Genomic DNA, 24,502 nt, shown 5'->3' with positions numbered 1-24,502 from the left:
TGTAACTTCGAATGGTCACTGAATGAACTGTTGTAAGCCAAGGACTACTTGTACTAGTAAGAATGAAACTTCACAACCTTATTTCTATCTATATCAGGAACAATGTTCACTTTGTTTTTTTTTCTATATTTATTAATATTAGGGCTGGAAACTGGTTGCTTGGAAAAGCAGACTGGAAATTTTAGCAAAACAACTGTATTAATCCCAATCCTTATTCTTAAATCATACTTAAAGCATTTTTCTTAGCCCCATTTAACATTCTCTCTAAATTACATTTGTGAGTTTGGCAGCCACATACATGAAATGAGATGAAACAAAATAAAATAAAGAAGGTGTAAGCAAATAAAGAACTGAACTGTGGGAGAAGGTGTTGATTGTCAGGTGAGAAGATTCTTGCAGCACAGGCTACACTAATAAATCAATAAATCTCCATGTATGGATGAGCCTGACAAGATTGTAGGAGATGACCAGGCTGAGCCTGACGGCAGGAGTCTACATGAATCAGTTTGGAGCTGGGGTGAAATTCAGCAGGTTCTGACAGGTTTTGGAGAACTGGTAGCGGAAATTTTGAGTAATTCGGAGAACTGGCAAATATCACCTCTGGCTGGCCCCAGAGTGGTGGAGGGAATGGGGATTTTGCAGTATCCTTCCTTTGGAGTAGGGTGGGAATGGAGATTTTGCAGTATCCTTCCGCTGCCACACTCACCAAGCCACACCCACAAGCCACACCATGCCCACCAAGCCACACCACACCACACCACGCCCACCAAGCCACACCCACAAAACCGGTAGTAAAAAAATTTGAATTCCGCCACTGTTTGGAGACACTATTTCCCTGTAAGAGACCTATTTCTAACTCCCCTTGAATTCTGTTGACTTCTATCTGGCACCAATTTGCCTTGACCATTACTAGTTGAGGTTCTTGTTTATAGATAGCATGAAATAAACTTGTAGTTCTTTTGATTCTGTCCTGGTTCCTAACTTCTTATATCTGATGCATGAATCCAGCTGGAGCTCCCTGTGTCTTGAGATAGGGCCTGACATTTGCTTAACAACCACGTGATTTGCTTAACGACTTTCTGTAAAAATGGTTGTAAAATCAAGTCTGGTCAAATGATGCCTTGACTTACGATCATAATGTTTTACCATCAAAATTCCAGGCTCCACTGTGGTCATAGGTCAAGGACTATTACCTGTATCTTCGTGGGTATAAAATAAAAATAGCTTTGCAATGTTTAGTATACATAGTATAGTTACGTTAAGCTGTACAAGGATCAGGGCAGAGGTAGGATGCTGATTGGGTGTTGACATTCCAGTTCAAAATTATAAATATAGGCTAAAAATGAACACATTCTAATAAGCTTCTATCAAATATTATTTCTGTTGTAAATGTATGTATTTGTTTGGGGCAGAGTAAGATTTACTAATAGGTGAGATCTTTTTGAAATGTTTAACCTGCTTAAATACCCTTTGGGTTAATGGATAATGTATTGCACAATTTAATTTTGACATTTCAGGTAGATTTGCAACTAGTTCAGGTAGTTTTGATACCAGATAATTCTCTGCTTTCCATTCTCCAAGTGCTCATCTCATTCATAATCCTGACAATCTAAAAGAGCTTATTCAATGTATTTGGAAGTACGTTTTCCAAAACATATTTGGCACACTCCTCTCCTCCACTCCCACAACAAAAATAATTACATTTGGCAGCTTCTTCTTTTCCTTCCCTTTGATTCCAAAGCAAATAAAGCACCGATAAAGCCAGTGCATCTGCCTTGGGAGCGCTCAAGGCTTGAAAGTGCTATTTTAAAACATCCTGTGCTTGGCATCACAATGTACTGAAAACATGGAGCAATTTGTGCTATTTGGAAAGAAAATTATTCCATCAAAATGAGTTTGCCACATAAATTATGTTTGACTGAAGCCCTGAAGGGAGCAAAGGAGAATTCTAACAGAAGAGTGATTGAAAAAGGTCTTTAACATAGCACTTGCAGAACAATTATAAAGCGAATCTTAAGTTAAACGTAAGTGGGTTATTTTGCTTTTCACAGGTACTTTATGACAATAGGGAAAGAACACAGTGAAAAACATGTGTATGAGAAAACTTTAACAAGGCTAAAAATTTCACTGTTCTTGAAGGCTTAGGAATATAAATGGTACCACTGATATTATAAGAAAAACTCTGTATGCTTAAGGGAATGTATGTATGTGTGTATGTGGGTGTTTGTACACACACACATACATCCACATACACACACATACATCCTAAGGCACCTGACAAATTGCTTTGGAAACTCTTGCAAATCTGTGATATAGAATCTACTAATCGAGACAAAAATAATAATGAAATACACATAGTTCTCCACTTATATCAGTTCAGTTAGTGACCATTCGAAGTTACAACGGCATTGAAAAAAAGTGTCCTTTTTATGATCCTTTTTCACGCGTACGACCATTGCAGCATCCTTAGGATCACATGATCAAAATTCAGATGCTTGGCAACTGACTCATATTTATGATGGTTGCAATGTCCCAGGATCACATGATCAACTTTTGCAATCTTCTGACAAGGAAAGTCAATGGGGAAACCAGATTCACTTAACAACTGTAGTGGTTCATTTAACAAATGTCAAGAAAGGTCATACAATGGGACAAAACTCACTTAACAACTGTTTCCCTTAGCAACAAAAATTTTGGGCTCAATGGTCAATGTAAGTGGAGGACTATCTGTATTACATTTACAAAGTAAAATTTTACTGCAGGATTTCTTCCCTTTATTACTAAACTAGCATCTATCTGTCGTGTCCCACTCCGACTCCGACGAACGAGTCAAGGAAGTCCGTAACAAACTTGGCAATGAAGCCTCTGCAGCTTGCCAAGTTCCTTCGAGGTTTATCAGGGCAGGCAGAAGTCCAAGTTGTGACTTCAGCAATAGAGTCTGATATCAGCAAACTAGATGAGACTTTGCTTGACTCAAGGTTGGAATGCCAAAAGCAGGTCCTTTATATAGGCTGGGATGTGGCTCCATGACTCAGCATTTATCCAGGCCTGCCCCAGCCCTCCTGCTGGCGTCGCCTCTCAGATCTCCGGAAGCGAGGGTCCTCCTACTCTGAATTGTCTTCAGCTGGATCTGCTGGCAGCTTCTGGGAAAGGGAGGGGTCAGAGGGAATAGGGCCGAGTAATTCCAGCACCTGGCTGACTTCCTGCTCTGAAGGCTGAGCCAAAGGAACACACGCTGTATGAGTGAGGTTTATCGGGCTTGTCCTTCCACTCCTGGAATCCTCTCTCGGGGCCAGGGCCTGGGTCTGGAGTCATGACAGTCCGTTCATCTTCCGAGTCTGATAAAAGGCCCGGTTGGAGACGGGAGGGGCCCGGCTGAGGAGAGGAGGGAGGATGAGTCACAACACTATCTGTGTGCATCTGCGAAGCGTATTCAGCTAGAATCTAGCCTGGAGGAGACACACACCTCTGATATTTCTTATTGCACACACTTCTTGTTTATAGTTTAGTCTATGAAGGGTGCATAAATCAAGATTCCAAATTGGGAGATCTCAGTTAACTTCATCAAGCTACTGTTGCAACATTTTTATGATATCCTTTTTGTTATGGGATTTGGTGGTTGTTGGGGTTTTTTGGTGTTTTTTTTTTTCCTATTGTTAACTTTCTGCTGCTAAGTAAGATATTTGTTGAGTTTGGCCCCATTTTTTGATCTATGTTACCAAAGTTTTCTAGTGAATCACTGCAATTAAGTTAGGAATACAGTTACGGTAAGTGAATCTGGCTTCCCCATTGACTTTGCTTGACAGAAGGCTGCAAAAAACTGATCGCATGACCATGGGACATGGTGCCCGTTACAAATACGAGCCAGTTGCCAAGTGTGCAAATTTTGATCACATGACCACAAGGATGCTGCAATGATCCTAAGTGTGAAAAATGGTCATAAATCACTTCAAACAGTCACTAAATGAATGGCTGTAAATTGAGGATGGCCTGTATTGTTTTATTTGATCTTTTTACTGTAAGGAAGGAAGGAAATGTAAGCCCCTTACAATCTCTCTGGATTGGAATGACGTATGAACCCTGGGAACTATTGAGTTTTTCCTGCCTTAGCCATGGAAGCCAGATGGGTAACTTTGGGCCAATCACTCTCTCTCAGCCCAATTCACTTCCCAGGATTGCTATTGTGGGAAAAATAGAAGGAGGAAGGAGTGTTAGGTATCTGAAAGGTGTTTTTTCAAAATGCAATTGGACATTTCTTGCTTTTCTTTGTAGATGTTTCGCTTCTCATCCAAGAAGCTGGTTCAGTTCTGAAAAAGCACCTGTTGAAAAGCACCTTTGGGACAACCATGACTTGGATGACAGAATCTCCATAGAGTGTTAGGTATGTTTTCCACCTTCAGTTTATTTATAAGAATAATGAAGATGAGATATAAATGGGTAAATAAATGAATCCACTTCTGAAAAGCCTTGACAAGAAAACTGCAGGGACCTATCCAGGCAAGGACCAAGGACTCAACATTGAGTCAAAAGAACACACATATTTAGAGAGCCAGTTTGGTGTAGCGGTTAAGGCACCAAGTTAGAAACCAGGAGACTGAGTTCTAGTCCTGCCTTGGGCACAAAGCCAGCTGGATGACCTTGGACCAGTGACTTTCTCTCAGCCTTAGGAAAGAGGCAGTGGAAGACTATTTCTGAAAATCATTGCCAAGAAAGTTGCAGCGACTTGGCCAGGCAGTTTCCCAAGAATCAGACACAACTGAATATTAGAAAAAATATTATAAATAATCAGAACAGGCCATTCCAGCCTTGCTTCATTTTCATGGTAAAATCAGGTCCCCTGTCTTCTTGAGTTGCCCATAGAAATTAGTGCCTCTTTTCTTAGGATTATATTTTTATCTGTTTTATTTTAATACAGTGATACTATGCAAATGGATAACTATGGCTGAACGTAATACTGGATGCAACATTCAGCTTCTTGAAATCTTTTATCTTTTCAAATGGAATTTTCATGTGGTTCCTTGTGGTTAAAGGAAAACATAGGAGTGTATATGTGCCAGCAATAAATTTTTTAGAAACAATTAAATAACGTTTCTAGTGAACAGGAAAGTAGTTAATGTGTGTTACACAATCTCCTCGTGGGAGGAGCAACATAAAACAGCGTAAACACAAGGAAAGCAGGAACATAATCTTTATTTGCATCAACTTAACAGCTCTTAACTTTTTGGTTCCTTAAAGCAAATTGTGAAGAAAAAAAATGAAAAGTGAAGAGGTGCTGGGTTTTGTAAATAACATAACATAACATAACATCAGAGTTGGAAGGGACCTTGGAGGCCTTCTAGTCCAACCCCCTGCCCAGGCAGGAAACCCTACACCATCTCAGTCAGATGGTTATCCAACATTTCTTAATGAAGAACATGCATTTGTTAGCGGCTTTCTCATAGGGTTACTGCCATCCGTACAGTAGCTCAGCACTATTGTTAAGAAAAGCTGAACTTCTGCATCCTCTCAACTTTTAGAAAGCAGGAAGGAATGCTGTTCGTGACTGATTGCTAGCAGCAATATCTATGTCATGTTTACTGTTCTAATCCAAATATTATATTGGGAGTTCAGGTGTGTGAGAGCGTGTGAAGGAAACCAAGGAGCAGAAGGTTTAGGACATATGAGATGAGGCAACCTAAGCCAGTTGTGAAAGCTCTGGAAAGAAAGGGCTTCAAAAAGAATCCACTTTTGTGAACTCACAGCAAGTCTGGCTGGGAATGTACTCTTACAGTTTTCAAGATTAGTATCTAGTAGACTTGCATCCAAGAGGCCTTTCTGAAATCCGAGTGATTTCTTTGTTTCTTTGGTTTGCCAACTATGTGAGGCTGGACAACATGCCATTCAGATTCCAGTGTTTGGAGTGGCATTTAAGAGGAAGGGAGGAAGGAAAGATTGATAGAATAGAATTTATTGGCCAAGTGTGATTGGACACACAAGGAATTTGTTTTGGTGCATATGCTCTCAATGTACATAAAAGTAAAGAAAAGAAAGGAAAAAAAATACCTTCATCAAAGGTACAACATTTACACACAAATGATGGTCATAGGTTGCAATTTAACCCTTAGTGATAGCAACAAAAAGTTACAGTCATACAGTCATAAGTAGAAAGAGATTGGTGATGGAAACAATGAGAAGATTAATAGTAGTGTAGATTTAGTAAATAGTTTGACAGTGTTGAGGGAATTATTTGTTTAGCAGAGTGATGGCATTCGGGAAGAAACTGTTCTTGTGTCTAGTTGTTCTGGTGTGCAACGCTCTATAGCGTCGTTTTGAGGGTAGGAGTTGAAACAGTTTATGTCCAGGATGTGAGGGATCTGTAAATATTTTCACGGCCCTCTTCTTGATTCATGCAGTATATACAGGTCTTCAGTGGAAGGCAGGTTGGTAGCAATTATTTTTTCTGCAGTTCTAATTATCCTCTGAAGTCTGTGTCTTTCTTGTTGGGTTGCAGAACCAAACCAGACAGTTATAGAGGTGCAAATGACAGGCTCAATAATCCCTCTGTAGAACTGGATCAGTAGCTCCTTGGGCAGTTTGAGCTTTGATTGATTGAGTTTGATTGGTTTGAGTTTGATTGATTTGAGTTTGATTGGTCGCATTTGACAATTTCTGGCTATTTTCAGCAACTATGAGTTCAGCAAAAATTTGCTGACCTATCTCCAGAATGTCTTGTCTCCTTCCTCTGTATTCAAGAGGCAATACAGGACTCAGATCTTTATTTTTTTCTACCAGGAGAGAGTCATAAAGCTGTTTTAATAGTAAAAGGACTGACTGTGTTCCTACTGCTGTGCAGGTAATCCTTGGTTAATGACTTGTTAAGCGACCGTTCGAAGTTATGAAGGCACTGAACAATAGTCCTCAAAGTTCTGGCTATCCCAGACCCCTCCCACCCACCCCTCCCATAATCACAATTGGGATTCTTGGCAACTGGCTCACACGTATGATCTTATGATTGCCGTTTGTGACTTTCCCTGCTGGCTTCCTACAAGCAAAGTCAATGGAGAAACCAGCAGAGAAGATTGCAAGTTGCTCCTTTAAGTTGCCCCCATTTTCACTGCTCTTTCTCCGAGGACCCCAGCTACAGAATAGCTCCGTGATGTACATCCACAGCATCACCTGCCCACACTTCATAGTGTCAGCCAATGGTGAAATCCAATTTTTTTTACTACCGGTTCTGTGGGCGTGGTTTGGTGGGCGTGGTGTGGCTTGATGGGCATAGCAGAGGACGGATAGTGCAAAATCTCCATTCCCACCCCACTCCAGGGGAAGAATACTGCAAAATCCCCATTCCCTCCCCGCTCCAGGGGAAGGATACTGCATAATCTCCATTCCCACCCCACTCTGGAGCCAGCCAGAGGTGGTATTTGCTGAACTGCTCAAAATTTCCACTACCAGTTCACCAGAACCTGCCAGAACCTGCTGGATTTCACCCCTGGGGTCAGCCCTGGAGGCTATCTTTTCTTTGGATTTTCAGGGCTGCCACATTTAGTGCTATGGGAAATTGGGAGGGGGGATTGTATGGAGCTGGGATGATATCTAGCCATAATAACATTCTTTTCTCTGAGGGTCAAGGACATTCTGTCCTGCACCTGGAGTGGCATGCCTGGGAGGCATCTCCAGTTGGGATGGTGCATTGATTGGACCATGTGATGGTCATGTGGGTGGAGGGGAGGGGATTTAGACTTTCTTTTGGCCGGGGAAAACACGGAACTTTTCAGATTTGGGTTTTCCAGATGTGCCAATATGACATCTTTAATAAAATGGAACTTTGAGGAACTTCTAGCCTTAGAGTCTTCTTTTGTTGGGGGTGTTACTTGGAACCCTGACACATAGTTCATACATGCTTGGCCACAATGGCATAGTCCCGCAATGGCCGCCAATGCCCCTTCATGCAACTGGCAGCAGCCACCTCCGGCCCCACCATGCATATGCTACAGCAGGCACTTAGCTGCCCACTACTGGCCTCCTGGCAGGACTTGCAACTTCCTGCAGCTTCTCCACTGATTTTGCCTGCTGGAAGCTGTCAGGCAGCTGCAAGGAGGTCATTGCTTACCCACTTATTATGCCTTGGGGACTGCCTGGATTTCCGTGGCTAAGTGATGTAGTCATATAACATATGACTGCATCACTTACTAATGGGAATTCTGGTCTGACTTGCCATTATTAAGTGAGAATTACCTGCAATGCATTCTTTCTTTTAAGAGAGTTAGCTTGCTTAGCCCTGGTTCTTATATCAGGGCTTTAAGACATTTTAATAGATGTTGCGCGTGAGCCAGCCAGCAAGTGAACGGGTCCTATAGTTTGGAAGGGGGTTCACCTATTGCAGGAACATAGCATGCTGTCCCAGAACACACTTGGCATCTATCTGTATATTTATAGGATCGAACGAAAAATATCAGAAGACATGTGGACATCATAGGAGATTTTTTAAAAAAAAAAAAGTTCTAGCCATAGGAATATTGATTCTGAGTGAAATATCAAATTCCAATAGTTACATCTTTTTTTAAAAAAAATGTGATTTTGAGCCCCCCTAAGAGAAAAAGCAGTCCACTCCCACAATCCTCTCTACCTTCTTGCTAATATAAGGAGTCTACCTAGTGAAGGTGAAATTTGGAATTCTGAATTCTGCCCACCACACATTTAGGAAAGCAATCGGTTGTTAACTTTCCTGTTGATAGGTGACATTGTGTGGGAAGAGAAGCAATCTATCACTTGCTGCTCTGGAATTATTCTGCATGACATTATTTGTTGCTGAAGAGTGATAAAAGCAGATGAGAAGGACATGATTTTTATGTTGACAAACTTTCTTTCCTGTCTCAAGGATAGAGGAACACTCATAAATTTGGCTGTGTGGCTAAGCCACGCCTGTTGAACCAAAATTTTCCAGAACATGATCTGAGGAACTGATGCCATTAGATTGACAATCTACACACAGTGTAGACTTACACACGGTGCAGTGAATTATGAAAATTCATTGCATCCAAATGATATCTCTCTATTTAAGGTTTGTTAAAGGATTTTCAAAGGCTGAAGTTAAAAACGTGGAATATCAGCAAAGTGGATTGATTACCTGATCCAATTCAAGGTGCTTGTATTGACCTTTAAAGCCCTTCATGGTACGGGGCCAGATTATTGAGAGACGGGCTTTCCCTGATTTCATCTGCCCATCCCACCAGATCCAGCAGAGAGAGGATATGTTACAGGTTCCATCAGCTAAGAAGCTACATTTGGCAGGGCTCTTGGCAGTTGGCCTCTTCTAATGTGGCACCCATATTATGGAATCATGAATAACAGAGTTGGAAGGGACCTTGGAGGTCAACCCTCTGTTCAAGCAGGAGACCCTATACCAGGGGGGTCAAACTCAATTTTATTGAGGGCTGCATCAGGGCTGTGGTTGATCTTGGGGGGGCCGGGGCGTGTGGCCAACTGGGTGGGTGTAGCCAACGGAGTAAGTGTGGCCAGATCGACAGGGGCGTGGCCAGTCAGCGGTTGCTACCGGTTTGGCGAACCAGCCCTAATCTCCGTTACTGTCCGAACCGGTAGCATTTCACCCCTGGTCTCATCACTCCTGAGTTTCCAAGGATTCTTAAGATCTGGTTATGCCAGCAAGCCCTGGCCAGGGGATGATAAATTTGTGAGGTGGCTCTGTTATTATTAACTTCCCTTTGCTGTTATTTCCATGTTTTGTTCCCTTTTTTTAAAAAAAAAGTTTTAAATTTTTTTGTAATTAATAATGATAAGTAGTTTTATGTATTAATTAACAGTTTAAACTTTGTTGTATGCCATCCAGAGTCACTTTTGATGGAAAAGGTGGCTGTATAAATTAGATAGATAAATAAATGGAAGTCTAGATACCGCTAATGAGTTGCTTTCAAAATATACACATACATATAGGAACAGCGTCTGAATTATAAAGAAGAGAAATTTGATTTCTAATCATGAAAAATCTTTCCTAAATTGCTACATCATTTAAACAGCACAGGTGGTCCTTGACTTAGGACCATAATTGAGCCCAGCATTCATAAGTCATTACAGTCATTAAAAGGTTCATTATGTTACTTGCCCTAATTTTAGAATATTTTTTATAACAGTTATTAGACAAACACCACAGCCATTAAGCAAATCAATTTTACCCCAATAGGTGTTTTTTTTACTGAAAACTGGAAGGAAATGCCGGAAATCGGCAAAAAAGTTAAAAAAATTGTGGTCATGTGACTGGGATGTACAAGTGGCCGTAAAAGTGAGCCATTGCCAACTATCCAAAATGCAATCATGTGACTGTGTGTCCATATTCTTGTGTATGTGGCCTTGCAACTTTGAAATCAAGTCCTAAGTACCTTTGAGGGGGAGAGGGATCCATTTTAACATTGAATGTTCGCTAAGCAGCTGATCATAAGTCAAGGACTACCTATACAGTAATGTGTAAAAGCCAATGAGAGGGAAGATTTAAAGAGTTGTTTAATAGAGGCAATAAGAAGTCAAATCCCAGAGCACCTATTTTAAAAAGTGCAAGTAGATGAATGAAGGCAAATAGATGAAAAGGAAGAAGTCTAGGAATCGTGGGCAGAAAAGTTATATATTACTATTGCAGGAACAACATGCAACTTACTACCTACTCCGGGCAGCCATTGCTATGGTATATGTTGCCTTTGTGCTCTCCGGACATAGCTGGTTGGCCTTTGATGGCCCAGGATGTTAGAGAGGCCTTTGGTCTGCTCTAACAAAATCTTTGTTGTGTGCTTTAAATACAGCACAAATGTACAATCCAAATTATCACATATCTGCATATGATATGTAGAAATATTTCTTGGTTCCAGCTGGTAGCATGATTTAAAAAACAACAACAGCCACTCCAGAATGGGAGCATTCTCCCCAAAGTAGCTTGGGTGTTTCCACGAATTACCTGCACAATATAAGTCAAAAGCATTGTGTCCTTTACTTACCTCCGATTCCTTGTAATAGCGCTCAGGAATTTCATCACAGGCAATATCAATGAAGCAGACTTCTCGGTCAAGATCTTTGGCTTCATTATCAAATATCTGCAAGATTTAAAACAAAAACTCTGAAATGTTTTAATAGACCCACATATTCTGAAGCTAAATTCTATGAACGTTGTGTACTGGCACAACTTGTTTCAAGGAACAAAACTACTAGTTTCAAAAGTGGCATGATATGTTCTTGTCTTGGATCCTAATTATAGGTTAGCTATACACAAATTATGCAGGTTGCAGGCAATAACTTCAGTGCACAAACCCAAATTTACTTCATGCCTCTGACCAGTTTTCCATGTTATTCTCATAAGTGACAGAATGAAAATGTGATTTAAGAGGTAAGATGGGGAAAAAAAACAAGAGGCAAGCAGCCCTTTCTTAGCCCTTTCAGAATAAAAGTAAAGGTTTCCCTGCCAAGTCATGTCTGTCTCTAGCACAAGGTGCTCAATTCAGATTCTTGACCAAGGGAACCAGTGTTGTCCAAAGACATTTTCCGTAGTCATATGGCCAGCATGGCTATATGCCAAAGGCGCACGGAACACTGTTACCTTCCAAATGAAGTGGTACCCATTTATCTACTCACATTTGCATGTTTTCAAAATGTTAGGTGGGCAAAAGCTGGGGCAAGTAACAGGAACTCACCCTATTATGTGGCGCTCGGGTCTCAAACCTGGCCTGTCAGTTTTCCAGCTGACAAGCTAACTGCAGAGCCACCGCACCCACTTTCAGAGTAAACCTATTGTTATTCTCCATTTCTATGACCTTGATATATGCTTATAAAATGTTAATGCTATTTTTGAATGAATAAATATATATCGTACAATCTACAACTTCTGGGCTAAAAAGAATGTTCCAATTGGATTGAATTTGGGGGAGCAGAGGCCACTGAAAATTTACAGAATTTGCTTCATTTATGTTCTGACCTAGGCTTCCCCAAACCATGAAGCAGACTCCTTGTCCCGACAAAAACCCCTTTTTATTAAGTTACTGTGAATTCTTCTTATTCACATCCAGCAAAGTCTTTCAAGGGTGAATTTACAGTCACAGGCCGATCTTCAAAATTTGGCAAGGAGTCACGGAGAGTCATAAACTGAACCAGTTAAGCGAACTAATTGTCTACTGCAAACTCCACTCCCGTTAAGCTCCTCTTTTATTCTCTCTGGGAGGGGCTATTCATCGTCCACCTGTGGCCTTACTCCTAAGTCGACCCTTGTTCTTTGGCTATTCCCTTCGTCTGGCAATTCTGCGCATGCCCAAACTGGGAACAGGCTCCAGCTGTTCGTCTGCCTCACTGATGTCTGACTCCGAAGGCAACTGGTAACTGGCATCCAGCCCTGGCCCCCTCCCTGCCTCCGACGTAGAGCCCTCATCAGAGCCTTCCCCAGACTCTAAGACTGGCCCATGTTCCTCCCCAATCTCCTCACTCTCTGAATCTGCTGCTAGCTCCACTGGCTGTGGTATGCCACAACAATTTATTTCTTATAAAGCTGCCTCATCTTTCCTAACCTCTGATGTGTCACTTATTCCAGTGGAAAGCTAACCATTAGCCCTAATCAGCCAGTCCCTCTGAGCGACAGGCTCTGGTATCAAGATACCCCATTATCCATGGAAAGCAAATCAAATATTCCCGGTGCTCAGAACTGCCTTTCTGCCCTCTCTTCCTGGCTAAGTAAATGTTATATATAAATAGGGCAAAGGCCTCTAAACACTTTTCTCAAGGGAATCTTCTTGCAATTTGCTTTCCATGGGGCTGCCCTTGAAGTTGATTTGGAAAGTACAAATGGCAAGATTGGTGACAGCAAATGAATAGAATAATCCCAACAGAGTATTGTGAGATTCTATTCTAGGTAGTGGTTATTACCCATACAAATGTTCAGGTCCTTAGTACCTTCAGAACCATGTGCTCCAGGGAGAATCGGTGCTGCGGCTGTCTGATATGGGATGCTTACAACTCTCTGAATATTAAGGGAACAGGAGCCTAGATGAAGGCCTTTTCAATTATAACTCCTTGCTCTAGAATCGGCCATGCCTGGTTAGAACTGTTAGGAAGGCTGTTAACTTAAGGCAGTTCTTCTATAAAAACTTTGGAATGGAACCTATTTACTATTTTGTAATTTTATTGCACCTTTTATGGCTTCATCAGATGATAAAATCACCCAGAATTGTCAGCTGAGCTAGCACACAAATAACAATGAAACTAAATTAAACTAAACTCCTTTCGTTGAAACAAATGATTTATTTTTCTTTTTTCTATTCCTTCTTCCTGCTGGCCAACAACAACAACAAAAAGTTAAATCTATATTGGCTTTTCAACATACCCATTTGCAAACATTCAAAGCACTGTGCACGCATTGGATGACCAATCTCATCACCACTTTGTAAAGTGGGCTAGTGCGATAGCCTTGTCTTATAGGGAGGCAGTAGCTTGACTAAGGTCATCAGTTGAATATGAATGTCTGATGAGAGATTTGAGTTACAGATCATCTGCCTAACAGCTGTATGGCAAAGAACTCTGCTATCCATAAGATATTACTTTCATCTTCCCGATCAATTTTAAGTGGATCCTAAATCTAATAGAGTTCACTCCTGGGATGTCTGAAGTTTTTATTCCTGTATAATTTACTCTTGTATTCAGGTGGAGGTTTAATCTCTTAGCTTGAAACCCTCTCTGCTGTGACCACATGGCCTGTGCATTTTTGCTTTGATTAGGTTATATAATATTTTATTGTATTTTAAATGATTTTAGAGGGTACCTTTTGCTTTGATATTGTGAAATTTATTAAAGTAAATAAATAGCTACATCAGAAGTAAGAAATGGAGCTATTTATATACTAAATCAATGTAGATAATTATTGCTTCTAGCCAAATATTCTCTGAAATATTTAAGAGTCTGTAGAGGGGATAATTTCATTAATTAGGCAGTTGAGCTGGGGATATTTAAAAGTTTTTTAAAAGGAAGACTAAAGTTCATGGGGAAAAGCAGAAGGCTTTCCAACCAACTTTTTTTGTGCTGGCAAAGAGCAGAAAGCAAATGGCAAGAACATTCTGTGTTCTTAACAATGTCAGGATTGTAGAACAGACTCATAAATATTATGATATGAAAGAGAAATTAGAGAGGCTTGTTTTTCAAAAGTAACGTAATATAGCTATATAAAACACCTATGACTAAACCAGATCAAGAATTCTCAAGAACCAAAAGTGAGTTGTAAATTATAACCTTTGTAAAAATGTCAGCCATTTCTTTTTTTATTATTGTATTTACAAAGCTATTTGCCCATTTTCAATGGTAATGAAATCAAGTGGAGGCTCACACTAGAAGAAAAGGAAGAAAGCATTTTTTGCACATTCTTTCTTCTTCATTCTCTTATGTTCTGGAACATTCCACATCTTTTCGAGAGCAGATTTTTAGGAAGCATAGGGGAATTGACTTAAATTGCCCTGTTCTTTAGCAGAAATGGTTAAGGTAGTCTGAATCGATTTTTTATTGCACAGTCAAGACAGAATTTGGACCAAGGGATCAAATACTGTACAGACAGAAATATAGGAATAACAGAATAACAGAACCCTATACCATATCAAAAAATGGTTGTCTAATCCTTTCCAGTGTTGGAGCATTCACAACTTCTGAAGGCAGGTTGTTCCACTGATTAATTTTACTAGCTGTCAGGAAGTTCCTCCTTAGTTCTAGGTTGCTTCTCTCCTTGATTAGTTTCCACCCATTGCTTTTTGTCCTGTCTTCTGGTGCTTTGGAGAATAGTTTAACTCCCTCTTCTTTGTGGCAGCCTCTGAGATATTGGAACACTGCTATCATGTCACCCCTAGTCGACTACAACCCATATTTTAAATTTCCAAATGAAATTTAGCTGTGATCCCTGAACTTTGCTGGCTGAGGAACTATAGGATTTGGCAAGAACTCTGTTATATTAGTAGAATATAAAATAAAGTGCTGCCATTAAAAATATGTTAGCAGAATCCTAGAAGCGCTGTTATTTTAATTCAAGTCACACACATAAAATCTTCAGGTTGCATTCTCTGTGTTCCTAAATCAGTTCATTATGATTAGGAGCCACTTTTTACAATATATTAAAAATCGCATTAATGAGAGAAAAGATTCTCTGAGCTAATGAATATTTTAATTCTTAACTGCTAATGTTCATCAACAGACTCCAAATGAAATATCCAGACTGAGAGGGTTCTCTCCCCCCAGCCTAGATTAATACACGGTTTGCCTCAGTTTTCTAGAGAGTAATTTTTATATTATAAGGGCCGTGGTGGCTCAGGCTGTAAGACAGCCTGTTATTAAAACACAGCAGCCTGCAATTACTGCAGGCTCGAATCCCACCAGGCCCAAGGTTGACTCAGCCTTCCATCCTTTATAAGGTAGGTAAAATGAGGACCCAGATTGTTGGGGGGGCAATAAGTTGACTTTGTAAATATACAGATAGAATGAGACTATTGCCTTACACACTGTAAGCTGCCCTGAGTCTTCGGAGAAGGGCGGGATATAAATGTAAATTAAAAAAAATAAATTGCATGTACTGCCAGCTACTCCCCAAATACTGTATTACCACATGTAATACAGTAATGTAACCTTCTGGTCCTCCCAAGGGACAATAAATAAACAGAGGATCAAATCTTTGAAAGGCTATTTCTGTGGCTTAGAGAACGTTGTCCTCTTTTCCCATTATCTTTAATGTATTGTACTAATAAGATGTAACAAGATTAGAAATGTATAGTATATATGATTGTGTTCTTACCATTTAGCCTTCAAGGTTGCAGATCCTGCTTACTTTTGCTCTGTGCTCACTTAGCCTTTACTACTAATCGATCAATGCATAAGAGGAGGAGGGAAAGATATTAGCAGGTTAGTTGTAGAGACTAACATTGATTAGGGTGGTACAAGTGATTCTTTGGAAGGGCAGATACCGAAGCTCAAATACTGTGGCCACCTAATGAGAAGCAAGGACTTATTGGGGAAAAAACCCTGATATTGGGAAAGATTGAAGGCAAAAAGAGAAAAGGACAGAAGAGGATGAGATGATTGGATAGTGTCATCGACACAATGAACATGAATTTGGATAAGCTTCGGGAAACAGTGGAGGACGGTGGGGGGAAGGGTTCTGGCATGTGAAGTCCATCTGATTGCGAAGAGTTGGACATGACTTAGCGACTGAACGACAATGACTGTTGTGTCTTGCCCGCCCTCAGAGCAGCCGGGGCCTTCTTACCTGCTCCCGCACACTGAGGAATGTATGCCTCCCGGTCCCAGTCCTGGCTCCATGCCCACACAAACTGCAGAAGGAGAATCTCCCTGCCCCAGCCCTGACTCCATGCCCAGGCAAACGGAGCAGCTAGACCCCTCCCCCTCCTCCACAGCAGGTGAGCCTGAGGAGGGTTTATTACCAACAGCTGATTGGTGTGACCCTCGCATCAGAAGATTGGAGAGGCGGAGGCTACAGAGGGAAGGGAGGGGCAGGCCTTAATGAGTGCTGAGTCATGGAGCCACACCCCATGGCCTATATAAAGGATCTACTTTCTGGCAGTCTCTGAGTCAGGCAATAGGATCCCTTATGCCACCAGGTTTGAAATTTTGGGCTTGGACAACCTAGAACTACGCCACCTACGGTCTGACCTAAGAGTAGTACACAAAATTATCTGCTACAACATCCGACCTGTCAATGACTACTTCAGCTTCACCCGCAATAATACACAGGCAAACAATAGATACAAACTCAAGGTAAACCGTTCCACACTCGATTGCAGAAAATACGACTTCAGCAACAGAGTGGTCAATGCCTGGAATGTACTCCCTGACTGTGTTGTTACATCCTCAAACCCCCAAAACTTTAACCTTAAACTGTCTACTGTGGACCTCACCCCATTCCTAAGAGGTCTATAAGGTGCCTTCCAGTGTGCCTTCCGTCCTTGCTCTACTGTCCCCATTTATTCGTACTCATTTCCTGCGTTCATGTCCATGTTTATACTTATACCTGTTTTCTTGTACATGTTTGACAAACTAAATAAATAAATAAATCTTAATGGCTACACTACATCTCTCTAGCATATTCCACACTTACTAATTAAAATTAAACTTAACAAACGAAACATTATTAATACATTCTTGATTAAATATAACAATTGTTTCTACTGGACTTCAGACTTTTTAAAAAGGCCTTTGTTTAAGAGCATTTCCAATCCCAAAGTAATTAGGAAACAACCTATCATCAGCCTTCTCTTCTGCCAATTTTGAAACACAAAGGACGCACAGAGAGCACCATCAGTCAATCACTGTTCGGACTCTTCCCTTACAAATGACCAGTAGATGAGTTTTAAAAATAACATCTGATCAATGTTCTGGCCAGTCCTGCAACAATTGTCTCCTTGTTGTTATTACTTTACACATAACAATGACGTGAAATTAATTGCTAGGGCTTCTCTCGCCACAGTTTTCAGTATATGCTGTATGTGTGGCTGGCCAGAAACAAACAAACTAAAAATCAAAGCCGAGAGGTTGCGTAGTCTGAGCTACAACATGTCTTATCTGTATTTGCCACTATTCTAAATCTGGGTGCCCTGGGGTTGCACATGAGCTGTTTCAGTTCTTGCAGCCATTTCCCTAGGCACCTGTCAAACTGTCTGCTTTGCTTGATTCTTTAAAAAATAAATTGCATGTACTGCCAGCTACTCCCCAAATACTGTATTACCACATGTAATACAGTAATGTAACCTTCTGGTCCTCCCAAGGGACAATAAATAAACAGAGGATCAAATCTTTGAAAGGCTATTTCTGTGGCTTAGAGAACGTTGTCCTCTTTTCCCATTATCTTTAATGTATTGTACTAATAAGATGTAACAAGATTAGAAATGTATAGTATATATGATTGTGTTCTTACCATTTAGCCTTCAAGGTTGCAGATCCTGCTTACTTTTGCTCTGTGCTCACTTAGCCTTTACTACTAATCGATCAATGCATAAGAGGAGGAGGGAAAGATATTAGCAGGTTAGTTGTAGAGACTAACATTGATTAGGGTGGTACAAGTGATTCTTTGGAAGGGCAGATACCGAAGCTCAAATACTGTGGCCACCTAATGAGAAGCAAGGACTTATTGGGGAAAAAACCCTGATATTGGGAAAGATTGAAGGCAAAAAGAGAAAAGGACAGAAGAGGATGAGATGATTGGATAGTGTCATCGACACAATGAACATGAATTTGGATAAGCTTCGGGAAACAGTGGAGGACGGTGGGGGGAAGGGGTCTGGCATGTGAAGTCCATCTGATTGCGAAGAGTTGGACATGACTTAGCGACTGAACGACAATGACAAATGACAACTGACTGGCTCAAGGTTGCTCAGCTGGCTTCTGTGCTTAAAAGAAGACTAGAATACAGGTTTCCTCATGCCTACTCCACTCGTCTGCTCACAATAGGATCCCTTATGCCACCAGGTTTGAAATTTTGGGCTTGGACAACCTAGAACTACGCCACCTACGGTCTGACCTAAAAGTAGCACACAAAATTATCTGCTACAACATCCGACCTGTCAATGACTACTTCAGCTTCACCCGCAATAATACACAGGCAAACAATAGATACAAACTCAAGGTAAACCGTTCCACACTTGATTGCAGAAAATACGACTTCAGCAACAGAGTGGTCAATGCCTGGAATGTACTCCCTGACTGTGTTGTTACATCCTCAAACCCCCAAAACTTTAACCTTAAACTGTCTACTGTGGACCTCACCCCATTCCTAAGAGGTGCCTTCCAGTGTGCCTTCCGTCCCTGCTCTACTGTCCCCATTTATTCGTACTCATTTCCTGCGTTCATGTCCATGTTTATACTTATACCTGTTTTCTTGTACATGTTTGACAAACTAAATAAATAAATATAAATAAATAAATCTTAATGGCTACACTACATCATCTCTCTAGCATATTCCACACTTACTAATTAAAATTAAACTTAACAAACGAAACATTATTAATACATTCTTGATTAAATATAACAATTGTTTCTACTGGACTTCAGACTTTTTAAAAAGGCCTTTGTTTAAGAGCATTTCCAATCCCAAAGTAATTAGGAAACAACCTATCATCAGCCTTCTCTTCTGCCAATTTTGAAACACAAAGGACGCACAGAGAGCACCATCAGTCAATCACTGTTCGGACTCTTCCCTTACAAATGACCAGTAGATGAGTTTTAAAAATAACATCTGATCAATGTTCTGGCCAGTCCTGCAACAATTGTCTCCTTGTTGTTACTACTTTACACATAACAATGACGTGAAATTAATTGCTAGGGCTTCTCTCGCCACAGTTTTCAGTATATGCTGTATGTGTGGCTGGCCAGAAACAAACAAACAAACTAAAAATCAAAGCCGAGAGGTTGCATAGTCTGAGCTACAACATGTCTTATCTGTATTTGCCACTATTCTAAATCTGGGTACCCTGGGGTTGCACATGAGCTGTTTCAGTTCTTGCAGCCATTTCCCTAGGCACCTGTCAAACTGTCTGCTTTGCTTGATTCTTTAAAAAAATACAAAAAACCAACAACCCAACAACCCAACAACCAAAAAACCAAATTAGATTCTTTAATTTCAAAAAGCAGAGAAGCTGGCACATTGCAAAGCAAAATGTCTTACTGGAATAGCAGCTTCATTTCTAAGGCAGTCTCTGCTACATTCCGCATGTGCCTTAACACCCACAGGGGCCCTCAGGCTTCCCTTTAATTCACATCCTCAACATATGTGATGGCAAACCTGGACTCAGTGGTAAATCACACATATTCTGGCTTGACCCATCTCTTTGCATAAGATTGCTGGGCACGGCTTGGTTAGAGGAGTATTTTCACATTACAATTAGGAATAAAAAGCCGCATGCGTCTGGCTGGATATCGCTAGTTCCAACTCTCGGTTGCTTTTCTCCTTGCCCTCCCCTATCCTTGATGGTTCAGAATCATGCCTTCTTCCTCCCCATATCTTCAGTATTAAAGGATACTTGATGCTTTGTGGCTGTAAAAATGTACAGGTATTGAATTTCTCTCAGGTCCTGGACTGGAAACTGCCGATTCCTGTCTCACCTGCCTCAAACCTTACACCTAGTTGTTCAGGATCCTAATGGGAGTTGTAGCGGAAGAGGGTTGCAGAAGGCACGAGTGGGGGAGAGATAGCTTCCACCCCTGCTGTTATGCCATCTCTTCCATTGCTGCTCCTGGCATTAGTCATTATTTCAGGCAGCAGCAGTACTTCTGCCAATTTGCAGTATTTCCTCTCCTTAGCTGGGGGAGGCATGCTATTAAGCCCTATCACAGAGTACAGTCCAGAAAATAAGTTGGATTTATTGACTGGATTTTATAAGTCTCATTAGGTAGACTTACGGTTAAGAGTAAAAAAAAATATACGGCTAATGTACAGAATCTTGGAAACGGAATACACCAGGACTCTAGCATTCATTCAGTAGAGAATTCATTAAGGTGGGATTTCTGAGAGCTATTTGAATTGCTTTTCTCCAGGAAAAAAAGGGAGCTTCCTCAATCCTGAAATATCCATCTGCTTATTCCTTAGGTTTTGAGATACTCCTACTTCATTCCCAGCCCCAGAGTTTTCATGTGCAGTGATAGAAGAACTGGGAAGATTCTTACAGAGCTTAAACCAGTGGAGCAAACCCTTCTTCCTGCTTCTTCCAGTCTGTCCTAAATTTAGTGGGGGCCCAGTGCCTGAAAACTTTAAGGCCCCCAAAAACTCTACTTTGCCCCAGCAGAAGGGGTTCAATGAAATGGGAGCCACCATTGAGAAGGTGATGACTCATCAATGATTTATGGAATATAAAACTCATGAGTGGGAAGTCATGCAAGTGGCCCCTTCTGTCTGCACTGGTTGGGCAGATTTGATTTTGGCAAAGTCTTATCTAGTGATCCCCAATGCTAAACTGTAAAGAGGACATGCCCTTTAAAGGAGATAATCAGCATTTTGAACTGGAAGCAACTGGCTGCTGATGGAATGAACTTCAGAATGGGTGTTATCTCATTTGATGAAGCTATCAGGAGTTTAAGCTACTATATTTTATTTTATACCAAGTATAGCTTTTGGGTATAGCTTTTGAGTCGTCAGTGAAAACCATGGATAGCAGCAATCCATCCAGGTTATGGTTATTATCACCAGGGCATCTTGGTTCAGGTAGAGTCACAACCAGTATTCTACCTAAAGCAGGGGTCTCCAACCTTGGCAACTTTAAGACTTGCGGACTCCCAGAGTTCTGGGAGTTGAAGTTCACAAGTCTTAAAATTGCCAAGGTTGGAGATCCCTGACCTAAAGCTTGACAAAATCTTTGCAGGTCACAGCTTTCATGTTTAAAAAGGGACCACAGGAGCAGAAGAACCAAGCCACAAACTAATTTCTGTTGGGTTTACCAAAGCCCCCAGAGTAACTATGGGACCAGATGTTACAAGATCACCATAATCTGCGAAGATTATGGTCTATGAACCAAATCTGTCCTGGTAGGATTTAATCTGAGCTTGTTTTGCCTAGAAAGTTGTTCATTTGCTGCTTAAGCAACCATTTAATTAAGATTACTACTTTCAGTCGACGAAAAATAACACAGAGTATGCATTTCAATTCATAATTTCTCTGAGCCCTTTATACACTAGCATACAATAGCCGATTCCTCTCTCCTTACAGATAACATGGCTGGGTTTACTGAGCATATTGCAATTTCTTTAGTGTTAAGCTTATGACATTAATCCTTCCAACTGTTACTTAATAAATAGCTTGTGGTTAAACCAAAATATGTGAATCAAGTTGGTGAGTGAATTCACTCATTAAATTCACACAACTAAGCCATAATGTTGTTATATGGTTTTGGTTTAATTGTTTAATACATTGTATGAATCAGGCCATTCTGGTTTAAAAATCATGTTGTGTCTGCGCCCCCTGAGCCGGGCCCCCTGCCAGAAAGTGACTCGGAAAGTGAGGGGGAAGGGCCATCAGGACTTACCTTTGGAGCACCCGCTCCTCTGGCTCAGCTCCAGGAGCCAGAGGCAGGCCAGGTGGAGGAGATAACGAGGCCTCCGTCTCCTGATTCTCCCCACCCCAGGCCACACCTCCAGACCTGGCTGATGGCAACCAGGCCTGGCTAGATCCCAGGTTTCAGAGATACGAGAGGCGGCTACAACAAAGGAAGGGGTGGGGCAGGCCTAGAGAGTGCTGAGTCATGGAGCCACACCCCACAGAATATAAAAGCAGCCCTGGCTGCTCTTCTGCTCTGTGACGAGCAAAAATTGAGCTGAATTATTTTACTCGTGGAGAAGTGAGCTGAACTCTTTGACTTGCGGAGAATTGAGCTGAACATTCGGCCTGGATTGCTGACTTCCTGGTTGCCCGGCAACCCCAAGATAAGGGAGACTTTGGAAGGCAGCTGCAGATTCCCTGCCAGGACTGATAGCAGCCGTGAACTTAATTACTGGCTCGTTTAGCCAGCTCGCATGGCTGAGGTCGGGAGGGGACAGAACAAATCATGACTTATAGACTAGAACCATGTTGGTGAATCTATGGCACGCATGACGAAGATGGCACACAGAGCCCTCTTTGCTAGCACATGCACTGTCGCCCCAGGTCAGATCTCCGTAGCGTTTCTTTCGTGAGTTTCTGTTACCTGCAAATGATGAAACAGAAGCTCACTAAAGAAACAGATCTTACCGCTTGCCATGCTGCTGGTGTTGGGATGCCCCGCCTCCCGCTGGCCAGCTGGTCTTCGGGTCTCTGCTGTGCATGTGGTATGTCCACACATGTGCATGTCCGCGCATGCGTATGTCCATGTGTCAGGCCTGGAAACCATACTAGACTTTAGGGTTCCAGACGCTGCCACATTTTTCCCCTGAGGGGAAGAAGGGGGGTTGAGGGGTATGGTAACATTCTTCAAGCAGTCAAGGTCAGACGGTGTTCACATCTGCAGGAGGAGTGGCGAGAAGATATTCGAATGAATTGGGAGAACGTGGGACCATGTGACCAGCAAAGGGGTTAGGAGGGTGGGACTCTTGGGGTTTGTATAACTGGGAAAAGAATCCAGAAGTTCAGTTTTGGAATTTCACTCATCGTGTGCCAGTTTCCTCATGCTAGTAAAGAACTCTGAAAGACAATGGCTTCTGAGTTTTTTTTATGCAGAAGAGGTTTTTCTGGAACCTTGACATTATTCCAAAACTCTTAACTTTCTTTTGCTTAACGGTACCCTCTCCTCCGCTCGGAGGGGGCCCGTTAGGGGGGTGCTGGGCCCCAGCCTCCGCAACCTCCACAGCGGTGCAAAGACCCAGCAAAGATGGAAGGGTAGCAAGCTGAAAGCGTGGAAGTAGCACAGAGGTTGGAATCTGAGGACGTAGTCGAAATCACCTACTTCCCATCGGAAGATATGACTCAAAAACCCGAAGTGGTAGACCCTGCTTAGCTTGGTGCACGGCCCAAAGACTCCGATTCATGGGTAAGCTGTCGTTCGGGAGAAAACATTTCCCCGGGGCGGAATGGAGAGCCCCCTCCCTCTTCTCAACCTCGATGGAGGACAGTAAAACCCGGAGAATCGGGAGAGTCATTGGATTGGGACCTGAGAAACCCCCTGAAATCCCAGTCCTTATTAGACCTCCCGGAAACTTTTGAGCGTTTGGAAGTGAGGCCTCGTATAAGCTCAGCTCACCCACCTCGAGAGCCTTTAGCTCAGCCTAAATTCACCTTCCCTCCCACCAGAGAGGGAGAAATTACTGAGGCTCGAAGCCATTCCGATGAACGCAGGAGGACCTCCCTTCCCTCCTTCAGACGGCAGGGAGTTCAGGCAGCACCAGGGACTTGGGGGGGAATCGCAACTCCACCTTCCAATTGACTTTTCCCGCCAACAGAGGCCTACACTGCCTCCTGCTGCTTCTATTCCTCCTGGTTGGGCATTTTATCCTGGGCAAGGATGGATCCAATACCAATGGCAACCAGCCAGTTCAGCACCTTTCTTTCCTGGGGGCCCCAGGCCGATTTTTGCCTCGTCAGCTGAAGCATTTCAAGGACTTCCTTCTCAGCAGCCAGGGGGAATTCCATCCCCCTTTACAACTCAGCAACCAGCCACAATAGCAACGGTCCTCCCACAAATCCCTCTTCAACCGCAAGCAGGCCAGCTAAACCCACCTGCACCCCCTCACCCAACCCCTCCCCCTTTCAAACCAACCTTTGATGGGAATCCACACCACCTGGCTTACTTTCTCAGCAGAATTGAGGCTTACGTTAAACAATTTAGACATCAATACCCATCAGAAAGAAGCCTAATCAACGCCATCTCGGATGGTATGAACGTGGGGCTAGCCTCAGAATGGATAGCTCAACTACACAATGAACGTACACCAGAACTAAACGATGTTCACGGATTTATGGCACTGCTTCGCAACCAGTTTCAAGATGATGACCTAATTGCAGAATGTGAAACCACCTTAAAAACGATGAAGCAAGGTA

At 42.0% G+C, this 24,502-nt stretch overlaps 1 protein-coding gene across 1 annotated transcript in view; it reads right to left on the bottom strand.

Moving 5' to 3' along the window:
* The window catches only part of PITPNC1 (phosphatidylinositol transfer protein cytoplasmic 1), a 203,204-nt gene that overhangs the window by 20,810 nt on the left and 157,892 nt on the right, over positions 1-24,502 (bottom strand). The window contains exon 6 of the mRNA XM_058166320.1: positions 10,983-11,078. Within this exon, the coding sequence (XP_058022303.1) occupies positions 10,983-11,078 (96 nt within the window). The remainder of the gene's footprint in view (positions 1-10,982; positions 11,079-24,502) is intronic.

The sequence above is a fragment of the Ahaetulla prasina genome, chromosome 2 (genome assembly GCF_028640845.1).
Source record: "Ahaetulla prasina isolate Xishuangbanna chromosome 2, ASM2864084v1, whole genome shotgun sequence".
In the NCBI taxonomy this organism is placed as follows: domain Eukaryota; kingdom Metazoa; phylum Chordata; class Lepidosauria; order Squamata; family Colubridae; genus Ahaetulla; species Ahaetulla prasina.
Note: the sequence above shows the minus strand (reverse complement) of the source record. Positions and strands in the feature narration are given on the sequence as shown.